General features: G+C 39.5%; 1 protein-coding gene across 13 annotated transcripts in view; it reads right to left on the bottom strand.

Annotated features, from left to right (window-relative positions):
- TSNARE1 (t-SNARE domain containing 1) overlaps positions 1 to 13,718 on the bottom strand; it is a 535,013-nt gene that overhangs the window by 63,495 nt on the left and 457,800 nt on the right. For 8 of the 13 annotated variants that reach the window (XM_071803750.1, XM_071803751.1, XM_071803747.1 and 5 more), the window contains one exon: positions 704 to 788. The exons of 2 other annotated variants lie outside the window; for them this stretch is intronic. Coding sequence is in view for 3 of the 11 variants with exons in the window: in XM_071803754.1 (XP_071659855.1) it covers positions 314 to 367; positions 673 to 788 (170 nt within the window). In the remaining 8 variants the exon portion in view is untranslated. Of the gene's footprint in view, positions 1 to 117; positions 368 to 672; positions 789 to 13,718 lie in introns of those variants that run through there. 3 more of the 13 variants (XM_071803753.1, XM_071803758.1, XM_071803754.1) reach the window with 2 other exon arrangements.

Genomic DNA, 13,718 nt, shown 5'->3' with positions numbered 1-13,718 from the left:
GCTTTACATTTAAAGAAAATTCTTTACAAAGGAAGCATATTATAGATTAAACTTCACTAGCTGCATGAAGTTGTTTTGATGTCTCACTTATCTTGCTAAGGTTATAGCCCAGTCTCACTACTACAGACCAATACTTCTTTTAGGGGTGAACCCAGAGCAGAGATCATCAGAAATCCATTTTTATTTTCGTCCATACTTCAGTCTCCAGTTGTTTGTCTTTCTGCTCCTCAGGAGGGCTTGGCTTCAGAGTCTTTTTGGAATATCTCAGCAGGTAGGTCCACTTTGGAGCATCTTGGTATATCTGTGGGATGTTTCATTGTCCCCAGCCCTGCTTCACGCTGGGGTTTTCAACATCACTTCTGCATCTCTAATTCATATGGATTTGGGATTCACTAATTAGCATTGCTATGAGATCCAAATAAAATCAAACACAACACAAACAGCAGAGAAAAGGGTAATAATATGTTTTGTTTGAATACCACCTTGGCTTACATTTGAGGATCCACTAAGGATGACATTTCCAAACTCAAATACCCTTTAAAGGAAGTTATTTTCATAGGCCACCCCTGAATGTGCAAGCTAAGATAATTGTTTCTTGCCATTATCAGCTTCCTAAACTGTCTCCCAACCGTTCTACAGATTACAATAAAACACTTAGTTAAAGGCTTTTACCTGTGGAAACTGCAGCCAAATCAGTGCTTGACAGAGACCACAATGATTATGACAATGAACACCAGAACAGCCAACGCGACAGAGAGAAGGCAGCACTTCATCTTCCTGGCTCGTAGCTAAAAGAGGAGAAAGACAATGAAATAAGTGCATGGGTGTTTAACATGAAGATTTATGGTAAATCCATGAAGAAATTTTGCTGATTTTCCATTGGTAGGACTGTTTGAAACAAATCAACACAACAGGGAAAATTTGTCTCTTTTTTTCATACTGATGCATCTTTTTGGACAATCCAGTTTCTCTTTTTTCAGTGAAAATTTCCATTAAATACAAACACCTTCTCTACTCTATTTTCTTCCTTCTTAATTCATTGTTTGTATCACACTAGGTTTCCAAACTCTGCTTGGAGGGTTGGACTTGGGTAAGGCTACTCAGTGTGGTTTTGGTTGGGGGTGTCAAATCTGCTTTCTGGCTGTCAGGAGGAAATTGTCTCCTGCAAGATAAATAAATCTCTATCCATCCTGCCATGCAATGAAAACTAGCCAAGCAATAAGGCAGGATGTTCTCAGGGTAGGCAAATGTACCTCCAGCATTAACTACCCTGGTTTCATTCACATTAAGATATGGTAAAAGTGATTAGGTAGGGTTTTAATTTTGATGTCTGTTTCTACTTAAACCCATCAGTCTTCCCATTAACCTCCACAGATATAATGTTGTTTGCTCCCATTTAAAATCTTTTTCAGGTAGCTCAATTCTTCTTCCTCCCTTTCGGATGGATTAGAAGAAGGGTGTTTCCATGATCCCACAGTATCAGTAATCCTCTTATCCAAGACAGACAGAAAAAGCAACTTCAATGAAACAGAGTTAAATCAGACATTTTCCTTGGGACCAGATCAACCAGTCCTCCAGCCGCCAGACTTGATAGCATCATCTTGACCTGGTAAACCAATTGCATTGGTCCAGAGTTCTTTACCTTCTTTATAAATGAAGCAGCACTTCCACAGGAGAGATCATGTTAATATTACTGCCGTTATCCACTTTTCCTTCCTTTCTTCCCCAAACTGCTGTAATCAGCCCTCCCAGTCTGCCCTAGATACTTTGCTATCTGGTTTAAACCTCTCTGCAACTCATTGCATTTCTCATAGAGCCATAGTTCCCAAGCTATTTTCTTCTACAGATGTTTTGGCCTCTTACATTGGAAGTGACAGGAGATTCTTCCAAAGCCTGTGTTTCGTTCCCTCTCAACCCTCCCAGGTCCCATCCATTTTTGCTGGGCAGAGCTGGAGAAGCACTTCTACCATGGAACTGTAAGGCATGACCTGTCCTTTCCTCCAGAATCAATCACCCACCAAACTGGCATATTTTTGTTGAAATGAGGACTTCCAGATTATTATTTTCTATTAATTTAAAACATTGTGTTGTCCTACCTCCATAGCAGATAATCAGTAATTTATCTTGTCTCTCCATCTAATTTTCAATTACTCACATAAAAATGGTGGGGGTATTGTTGGTGTTTTGTTGTTGTTTGCTTCTTTTTGGGATTGGAAAAAAACTACACACTTTAAATGTATCATTCCACGTGCATGGGTTAAGAAGGTCAGGTATGCTATGGAATGTGCAGCAGGACACTATTCTCCCACTCCTCAGAACCCCATTTGGGGGCATCCATTGTCTCACACTTTTCAAACAGGTGAAAATACAGGTGCACCAGGGCTATGTGTTTCTTTAACACATTTTTTTTCATGCACAAAGTGATGTTTTTTTTCATAGTGACTCTGCACTTGCAGCCTTCATTTCTAGAGGGGTAACTAAAATACATTCTGAAAGCTGAGAACATGAGAGGCCTGCTATGGCATTGTCTTTTCTTTAACCTTGATTAATTCCAAGTCAAAACTCTGCTTAAAATTCCAGACAATCTTAAAGCACCTGGATGTTCTTGTCCACCCTTAAAATGCCAGAGCCTTTATTTGGTCAGCAGAGGACGCTAATGAGTCATTTACCTTCTAGCAGCATTCTCAACTATTCCAAATGAGACTGTACAGTTGTCGCTTCAGATGGCATTTTCATCAGTTCTTTTGCACAGAGATCCCTTCTTTTTGCTTGTTCTAGCATTGCGAAGTCCTACTCACTCCTATTTTGCACTTTATGTAGTCTCTCCTCACCTCTGCCACTTTGTTCATGTTTTTAATGAATATAAAGCAAACATAAAATTCAAAGATGAAGAGACTAACAGACTAACCAAAGGGTAGGAGAGATGTGGCCAAGCCTTTATTCTGGTATATGGTCCACATTTAATGACTTTGTCCTGGCTGGTAAGTCAGGATAATGATTCCCACTCCGTGTATAACATCTCTTAGTGGATTTAGTATTGCTGCCTTTCACAGCCATATCATCTGTTGCAGGATTCTCCTCTTAATTACTGGTTCTTCCTTTATATTTCAATAAGGGAAATGTTCAGTTCTTTGAGTCCCTTTAGTCTCCAGTCATAAATTTGTACATGCTGGAGGAACAATAGAAACACAGGTCCTGAGCATGTTGGACAGATTGTTAAGTTCACCAGATAAGACCTCCAGACCATGGTATGGGCACCCTCACCTGAGTTTCACATAAATACACAATAACAAACAGAATACATAGTAATATTACATGTAATGAACCCTGGTTATTATCTCTGGTTCAGTTTAGCAGAATCTGCCAAATGGAGATTATAAACCGTGTCTTAATGTCTTTCTTGAGGAAAGAAACACATTCCTATATCTTTAATAACTCAAGGCATCAACACGCACTGGAAGCACCACAAGATCAGAAATTTAAGCCCTCAACAGGTAGGAAATGCTAGAGTTTAAGTTTCCCAGGTACGCATATACAGGTACCATTTTTTTCCCCCTCTCAAGTCAGATCTCTGCCTTATTCAGCACATGGGTAATTATTATGCTATGTATGTTGTAAGGATCATTTAACGAAGAACTGTTGTTTTTACGTAACTGAGGACCTGGCGCCTGACCCTAGCAAGGGGGAAGGACCGAGAGACATCGGACTATGAATTCTTAATGTAATACACAGTTTCTTCCCAGAATACGGACTGACACCTGTATACATACTGATACCTGTATTTACTAACTCATTTAGAGGGGAAGGACTGAGAGACATCGGACTATGAATTCTTAATGTAATAAACAGTCTTTTCCCGGAATATGTACTGACACCTGTATACATACCGATACCTGTATTGATAAGTTAATTTAGAGGGAAGTGTAGCCAAAGTACCAGGAAACCATATCTTAAATAGACTGATAAGGGGAAGGGTATTGTGTGCGTCGGGATAGTCTGTAAACCCTGAAGTACCCAACCAATGGGGAACAGGGGAGGGAAATTGCAGTCGGTATTTTGGGGAGATATAAGCAGGGGCTTTTTGCCCTATTCGGTATACCTACCTTTAGGTAGAACACCTGGTCTTGCAAAATCGCTATTAAAATACGCTTTGCCAAGAGATCCTGCCTGGGCCTATTATATTTGCAAAAGAATTGTTTCCTACATATGTCATATACGTTTACAAATTTTACTCATCTAATTAATTTTTCTTGGGATGTCTATCCAAAGCCACATTCACATGAGATCACACAAACTTTTCACTTAACACCAAGCTCCTAATTTTCCCATGGGAGTTCCACGAGAGCAGAAACATCTAAGTAATGCTTTCCATCCCAAACACCAACACAGTGATGGGTTTGTGTCCATTTTATGCTGAGGGAGTGGAGACATGTGCCATAGGTGGAAGTATAGCTGATCGCAAGAAAATTCCAAGGCTCCAAAGGCAAAAAAAAAAAAAGGAAAAGAAAAAGGGAAAAAAGTGATTCATGATGCCATCCCTTGAATGAATGTTAATCTACACTTAATGGAAATGGTAGACCATTTCCAAACCTGAAATGGGGTCATTTCTCACCACACAAAGTTCCTTACTGCCCTGAGACGGATACTACTAGCTTTCTGCCTTAAAATTAGTAGCAGAAACAACAAGAAGAATGCAAACCACGTGTAAAATGAATAATTTTTTTCATGACATAATTTTTCAGGGAGCTTTGTATTTTTATAACATTTTGTTTCCCACGTATCTGACTAATCCACTCATCTTTTTCCAGATCTCTCTCCCCTCAGCTGCTGAAGATCTTCCTTTTACACTATGCATTAATATTATTCCCTATTCTCCTTGGTTTTCTTTTCTCCAGCATAGAAAGGTTATGGGAAATGTGACCTCCTCTTGCAAGAGCAATTGTAAAATAATTTTATCCAGCATCTTCCACTTGCAGGTGAATCATACTTGGATGCTTACTAAAGAAAAACTATACCTAGGACTGTTGGCGCAGCAAATGTATCAATATCTGAAGTGCTCTTGGTACCAATTGAATCCTTTGGGTGTCCCCTTCAACTTCTAAGTAGTATCAAGAACAACTGAGGGAACAGCTTTTTCCCAGAGGGTTGAAGGTTTTGCCAAACACTCTTAGAGGTGACAAAAACAGCTGTTTTCTCCTTTTTTTTTTTTTCCTTATAAATTGCAAAGCTCTGTCCACATATAGGAGGCACTAGAATTTAACAAAATCTCCTAAAAAACAGGTTCATCCCAGGTAAACAGATCTCCCAAACCTCCAGTTTGGAAAACAGGGACTCCCTTTAACTATCACTTAAAATGCTTCTCTAAATAGAGATACAGAAATCAATGCAACAACCAAATTTCAGGTTGAATTTAGGAAAAGCTTAAAGCTACCAGAAAGCACAATTTTCTGTTAGAAAATATAAGAGAAATGATCATAAGCAGTATAATCTGATTTCATTTTAATTACTTTAGCTTATTCTGAACCTTGAATGGTATGGTATTGCACTGCTCTGGTTTTATGGTTCTGTTCCAATCTGTTGTAAGTCCATTTCTCAGAACACCTAGAATTTGTTGATTAAATTGGAGCTAATCTATCTTCATTGTATACATTTTCCCAAGATGAAAAAAATGCAGCGTGGGACAAAAAAACCCTAATTTTGTAGTAAGATGTAATGGCTTTTTACGGTTATTTTTGCTAAGCTCTCAGTACTTTTTTTATAAAGCGGTATAAGTAAAGATATATTTTAATTCTGACAGAGGTTCTTTCAACACACACGTGAAACAGGAGTGGAAAGCAGGGAAGGAACGAACAAGGTTATTTAGGGACACAGCACTTTATATTGACAGGTGACCTGGATGTGACTAAGCCTGGAAGAGCCTTTTCCCTCATTGTTTCATAAAAATGAGCTACAGGTCATATTTTATAGCCTAGAAGATACTTATTTCTTGAGGGTGAAATGTGAAATGTTAAAAGACATTTTAATTATGTCACAACAGATAGTTAAGTAATTAAAACCTATTAAAGCCCATTACAGCCCCAAGCCCAGAAAAGCATGTTTTGTCTTGGAAATGCCTAAGCTAATGCTGTTACAAGAAGGAAATAAATGTTTTCTTGCTAAGAATTCAGAAGCTAGCTGGGTAAAAGCTTAAATAATAGGACAGGCCAGAGGAAACCATTTTTTTCTGTATTTATATGGAACAGAAAAGATTAGACTAGACTAGAATAATAGAAAAAAATGAGCCAAATGACTAAGTGATTGATTCACATACGGAAAAGCAGCATCACACTTCTCTACACTTTATGGATTGGTTACACCAGACACTGAAAGGCAGGAAGGTTGAGATTGCACAACTGGCTCTACAAAGGAAGCGAAAAGCACTAGAAACATGCATTTTAGTCGAGGCATGGATCTGTAATTTTCTACATCTCCTGTAGGATGAAAGCACTGGGCAGGTTGCTATCATTAACTAAATTAATCTCACCAATATCTCACTTTCTTACTCCATCTCTCCCTGTTCTTAGCCCTTGGATGAGAATAAGGATGATGATACCAGAGAATCACCCAAGGTGCTTAATACAAAACAATGTTCCTCTGTCCCTCCCTCCTACAATGCCAAATAATAGAAGTATTTGACATACTTTAGGCTTTTCAGTTAGTTTGTAAGGGCAAGAAACCACCTCCTAGGAGAGCAGGTTTATTTTCCAGTCATCGTTTCTTAGACAGGTTATTATGTTAAGCAAGTAAAACCTACCCTGTACTCAATACCAAAAAACTCAGTAAAACCACCCATTTTTACCTATGGCAGTGCTTATGCATATTTTAAACACAATTTTAAAATAATGACTAAGTAATAAAGTGTTTTCCAACAGAGCCTGGATTACAAGAATTCCTTTAAGTACAATTCCACTACTCAAATGAAGAAACCATTGAGAATTTATCTGCTATGGAGATCTATTTCTTTCAAAACCACCTAGCAAATGAAACTCCAAAATGATTGAATTTAGAAACCACACAATAACAGCCTCCAGTTATTAGGTCAGGTCCTTTTAAGGGCCTCTGCTGGGCAATGAAAACCCACCTTGATTAATTTTCAAGTGCTGTTTCCTTCATTGTAAGATTAACAAATCTGTTTGACATAAAATGCTACACTTTATATGCAAATCTCTGTAGAGAGAGTTTTGTGACAGTAGAAAGGTTCACACAATTTTGTTCACCCTACCCTCAGAGGTCATTTCGAATTGCATGAAAGTGTTTGTCTATGCCCTTAATATGCATTTTGAAAGCTAATTTGAGGTCTGCTGGATTGAGAGCCCAGGTCCTTAATTACGTTTGGACGTGTTTATACAGAGATGATATTATGAATCTGAGACTACTGTCATTCTAATAGACACCAGCAGAAAGTCTGCTGAAGGCTGTGGAATTCACATGAGGGAAAAAGGGAAATATTGGAGTAACACAGCAGAAAATCAGACCTTGTAGATGTGTGTTTACTTCCAAGTATTATGCAAACATACTGAGGGAAAAAAATCTCCTTACACTTGCCCAAGTGTTGTAATCATTATTAATTTTGTTACATATTCCGTTTACATTGATAAGATCCCTTAGCTAAGTCATACACAATCGTCTGATAAGAAAGTAAACATGCTGTGTTATTGCAATGGAAGTGAGGAAAACGACCTTTAACGTGTGTACAAATTAAAATGCACTAACCAAATTTGGTGACCTTTATGGTAAAGCTTCCTTATAGAGTAACAATGGATTCATTATGAAATATCACTGCTTCTGCAGACAGGCTAGAAAAGGCCAGTAATATCATTAAGTACTTTCGGTGTTTTTAAATGAGAATGAAGAAGACAAGTTGCATCTGAATAAAACTCACAAGATATGAGAGCAACAGGAAAAGGCCAGCACACACCAGCAAGGGAATATCACTTTTCTTTGACACATTTGTGCCTTTATTTCCACATCATTTGGACTGATTTGAAATTGCCCTTATGATGCTGTGCCTACATATTTACTGCTTTTCACACAGTCTTCCCATTCGCCTTAAGTCTCTTACATTTTCCAAGTCTGCAACTTACCTCAAGCTATTTCATTTAAATGAAATATTGCAGACAAATCAAAGAAAAATTGAAAAATGTCCAAGTGTCCCACTCTGAAAAAGGTAATGCAAATATTTTCACTATGCTTTGGAGAAAGATAAGGAACGTGAGGAGGAATAGGAAGAAAGGATTTAATCCCATCAGTAAGGGTGCACTTTTTAGGCTTTCTAGGAAATTTGGCTCATCTTGGGAAAGGTATGACCTCTCTCATACCCTAGTTGATGTACACCCGTATTTAAAATCCCAGATAGTCCTCACCATCTGCAACAGTCTTCTAACAGGATGAGGATAGGAGCAGAATGTTTTCTGTGTTGGTTTGCCTAAAAGCAGACAGGGGTTGATGTTAAGCCTGTATGCACAGATTTAATTGCCGCATTTCCTAACTTCTGAATGCTTGAATTAGCAATCTTAATATTCCCTTAATATATTTGTTTTTCTAATAGCTGAGACATCATTTGTAATAACACATGATAATGGCTTACATTTCTATCATGTTTTTCAAGGCAGCAGGCCTCCAATGTGATTTACAAATTCACTATAAAGAGGATTATTTTTTTCCCAGCACTGGAATGAAGCCACCTACCTCTGGCAGCTGCTTAAATTCTACATAGCAAATCCAGCCAGTTTAAAGCAGGTAATGACTATTGTGTGTACCCAAAACACTGGAGAGCTTGCATTTTCCCAAAACAGAATTTGCCCAAGGTAGCAAAGCAAACACCCTTATATTTTTTGCAGAAACCCCCTTGAGATGATTAACAGCCCCAGAGACCTTAACTCCCCCAATTCAAACCCAGAACCAAAGTTGCCAAGGAGCAGAGTGAAAATTATTTGACCACATGAAAGTAGTGCTGTGCTCAGAGAAAACATTCTTGCTGAACCGTGCTTATTAGTTCAATTATATTATCATATGAATAAGACTACTTTGCTGGTTTGGAAATGACAATCTTTGGGTCACTGTGCTGCTGATCTCGACCCAGCTGTTGAGCCAGCTTTGAACCCACCTGGTCTGTTTGTCATCGGTTTTTCTATGAGGGAGTTATGGCAGCCAGTGCAGAATGTCTTAATAGCAGAACAAACTGAGGAAAGATTTGGCTCATTCTCTGTCTCAGAAAACACTTGGGCTCCCCAGCTTGGCTCTTTATGCTAATAACAACTAGATCGAACTTTACACAAGCTTATAAGGACCAGAGCCAAAGTATAATAAGTATATAGTCTGGCTTGACTCCATTGGTGTTAATGGAACTACTCCAGTATACTCTTATGAGATCATGGTCCAAATAAGTAAATGTTTCCTTAGCAGTGTGTGTATAGCTATATACAAGATTACTGTTTGAAATTTAAAAAAAAAAAAAATAAATAAATACTCGGTAGATGCTGGAGTATCAGCCATGAAGGATCTTCAGACCACCCTCAAACAAAAGCAAGTATCAGATTAAGGCCAAGTGCCGGGTCCTGCACTTGGATCACAACAACCCCAGGCAGCGCTACAGGTTCGGGGAAGAGTGGCTGGAAAGTGACTGGAGGAAAAGGTCCTGTGGGTGTTGGCCAACAGTGGATGAACATGAGCCAGTGTGTGTCCAGGTGGCCTGGTTGGTGTGGCCAGCAGGACCAGGGCAGTGACCGTTCCCCTTTCCTGGGCACTGGGGAGGCCAAACCTCAAATCCTGGGGTCAGTTTTGGACCCCTCGTGACAAGAAAGCCCTTGAGGTGATGGAGCAAGTTGAGAAAAGGGAACAGAGCTGGGGAAGGGGCTGATACTACACTTGATACTACAACTTGGAGTGGCATTACAAGAGAAATACACACCAAAGGAGAGATGGAGGGCAACAAAGCTGGGGAAGGGGCTGGAGCACAAATGTGATGGGAGCGGCTGAGGGACCTGGGGGCTTCAGCCTGGAGAACAGGAGCTGAGGGGAGACTTTCTGATCTCTGAACTGCCTGAAAGGAGCTTGGAGCATGGAGGGAGTTGGTCTCTTCTCCCAAGTAACAAGTGAAAGGATGAGAGGAAATGGCCTCAAGTTGATTTTGAGGGTGGAGGAAAAACTTCATAAAACAATATAGTTCACATTGGGACTGAAAGAAAGGATTTTCTGTGTTCAAAGCACAGTGTTCTTGAACTAAGACTTACCTTCAAATCTCAGCAGGAATTAAGACAAATTACCCTCAGTTTAAGTCCTCATGCACCGAAGACCAAAATGAAGGTTTACGTTGGTTTGACTCTACCACCAGAAGGCAGGCGTACAAATAAACATAACTCAGTGCATTACGGTAACTGATCCACAAAAAAACTCTTCCCAGCCTTATGAAAACTAAATTTTGGATGGAGTTTCAGGAAGTATTCTGCCTTTGATACCCCAGAAATTCAGTATTAGATGAATCTGATGAATCTGCAGAGTGAAAATGTCACTGAACCATAATAGCCAGTATTCAATGTCTGCATTTTCATTAGATCAATTTATATTATTGAAAAAAAAATACAACCTGGAAAGAAAAGAGCTACATTACTTGTTTCAAAGTCGGTTTTTTCTTTGCTGTGTCTGTTGATTTAACATAGGACATTACTTCTTACAAACTTTGCTGACCACTGTCTCTAAACAATCATTAACATCATTCCTATTTTAGTGGTTTCTCTACTAATGCTAAAACACTACCATCATTAGCATGTCGAGCAGTGATTGACAGGCACAAACTATCATGCATTCCCTCATAGTGTTGTAGAACAGACCTAACTTCTGCTGCACTGAACTTTAAACACAACTCTAAACATTATAAAAAGGGTTTTTCTGGTAGTGAAGTCCAAAGAGTGTAGAGGAAAAACAAAATAAATAAATCCAATAACAAGATTAAGAGAATGTTCCTTAAAAAGAAAACCCAAGAGAACCACCAGCTTTTGCAACCGAGAATACTATTAAAGCTCAAGACTGATTTTTTTCCTCCTAGGCATTCTACTTTTCACCACTTTACAAGCATTCCCCATGTCACTGCTGTTCCTTTGCAGTATGCAGACTACTTGGGAGCAAAGTGCTAAGTAACAGTGAGTAAATTAAACTGAGACCAGGCATGAAAATCTTCCTTGTGAAAAGTGACAAATCGTGAGTGAGGAACTCGAGGAACACAAACCTCCACACTTTGCCTAACGCCGCACAAATATACAGACAGAATAAAAGCTGTTCTACAGCATCTTAACTCCATGTATACCTATACGTTGGCCTTCATCTATTTAAAGTAGATCTCACAGAGACAAGTTGAAAGTCCTACCAAACGAGCATCATTAAAGGACAAAAGGATATTTCCTTTCTACTATGTACTAACGTGGATAAAGTCGCGTAATGTGTAACACTGGTGAAATCAAGAAGAAATAGCAATCCCTCCATCTCATTGTATTAGGTGGGAAAGAATTAAATTGAAGGCAGCGTGATTTTCTGCAGAAGCCATGAAGAATTAGTCAGGGTATCAAAATTCCTGATATAAGCTTTTGTTTAAACCCAAACAAGCTCTTCAAGGTTTGAAGTGTATTTTTACTCTCTGTTTTAGTTTTCACATTGGCCTGTGAGCTTTCAGTTTTCAGAGGGATTAAATGTACAAATGTCAGGAGGTAGCCAGAGTTGATGCTACATTTCTGTCTCTACGAGAAAGCACAAAGCATTGGGAAATTCTGTGTGCGGCTACTGTTCTGCTGAGGTTTTCTGCTCAGTTCTGCAGATGGAGATGCAGGGAAAGTCAAGCAAAGAGCAGAGTTCAGGAATTGTAAGAAGAGTATTCAAGTATAAGAACAAAACATAACAAAAAACACACCAAAAAAACCCCACAAACAAACAACAAACAAAACGACACTACAAAAACAACACAAAACAAAACCAATCAACCAAAACACCACTTTAAAATACAAGGTAATGTGGAGAACTATATATACAAATATAGCACCTATGCCTCCTTTTCTCATCTAATTGTTTTGTGATCCTTCATAAGTCATTTAATTTCTTAGTTCCATAATTTCTCCTTTTCTAAGATTAGGGATGTTACTTCATTAAATAAATACAGCAAAAGTAGGGATATCTACGCTGATGCATCTCATTATTTGCTAAGATCAACACACAAGCACGGGATTTTTTTTGTTTGTTTATTTGGTTTGGGTTTTTTTATATCCAGTTTGTATGTGGATTTTTTTTTGTTTTGTTTTAGTTAAATTGGTTCAACCATTTCTAAGATTGGAAGCTTTAACATCTTCCTGGATGATAGCACTTCTCTTTAATTACATCAGACGACAGTCATGAGTATGACACTGGAGCTCATATTGCACAGGAATAAAATGTAGCCCCTTTCTTCATCTGTCTCTCATTTCTCAAATGTCAAACTTTCTTCATCTCCATTTGGAGGCCTCTGCATCTTTATCCTGAAATACTTAAACTAAACCATATTTTACTCTGAACTAAGCTAAGGCGAACAATGTTTGATATGAAAGTTGAAAAATATAGCAGGTCTAAATGTTTTACTGTTCACCAGCTCCTGGCAATAATATTCAGAAGCATGCTGCATTATTTACTGCCATCAAAGCTGTGCGCTTCCTGCATCTATGGCAAAATTCTTCACAGAATCGCCAAGTGTCAGGGATTGGAAGGGACCTGGAAAGCTCATCCAGTGCAATCCCCCCATGGAGCAGGAACACCCAGCTGAGGTTCCACAGGAAGGTGTCCAGGCGGGTTTGAATGACTGCAGAGAAGGAGACTCCACAACCTCCCTGGGCAGCCTGTGCCAGGCTCTGGCACCCTCACCCCGAACAAGTTACTTCTCATCTTTCAGTGGAACCTCCTGTGTTCAAGTTTATACCCATTGCACCTTGTCCTACCATTGGTTATCACCGAGAAGAGCTTGGCTCCATCCTCCTGACACTCACCCTTTCTATATCTGTAACCATGAATGAGGTCACCCCTCAGTCTCCTCTTCTCCAAGCTCCAGAGCCCCAGCTCCCTCAGCCTTTCCTCACATGGGAGATGCTCCACTCCCTTCAGCATCTTTGTTGCCCTGCGCTGGACTCTCTCCAGCAGTTTCCTGTCCTTCTGGAACTGAGGGGCCCAGAACTGGACACAATATTCGAGGTGTAGTCTCCCCAGGACAGAGTAGAGGGGCAGAAGAATGTCTCTGACCTACTAATCGCCCCTCTTCTAATATACCCCAGGTACCACTGGCCTTCCTGGTCACAAGGGCCCAGTGCTGGCTCATGGTCATCCTGCTGTCCCCAGGACCCCCAGGTCCCTTTCCCCTACGCTGCTCTCCAACAGGTCATTCCCAACTTATACTGGAACCTCGTATATTTACAAATTGTAATGGATTCTTGGTAAAAGAGATCATTGTTAGAAACAATGAAGTACCAGCATCGCTTCACAAATGGCCTTGGAGCCTGATCCTGTTGGTCAAAATTGTAACCCCCAGGACTAGGCACAGTCTAGTCAGCACTGCCAACATGAAGAACTTTTAATGGAAATTGTGTAGCAATAATTTGACTGCGATAGTCAACATAATAAAGCTCTGTGAATGTCAAAAAGCATAGTGGCAACAGTCTGTCCTACAGAGCACA

Source organism: Patagioenas fasciata, chromosome 2 (assembly GCF_037038585.1).
Source record: "Patagioenas fasciata isolate bPatFas1 chromosome 2, bPatFas1.hap1, whole genome shotgun sequence".
Classification (NCBI taxonomy): domain Eukaryota; kingdom Metazoa; phylum Chordata; class Aves; order Columbiformes; family Columbidae; genus Patagioenas; species Patagioenas fasciata.
This window is presented reverse-complemented; position numbering and strand designations above follow the sequence as displayed.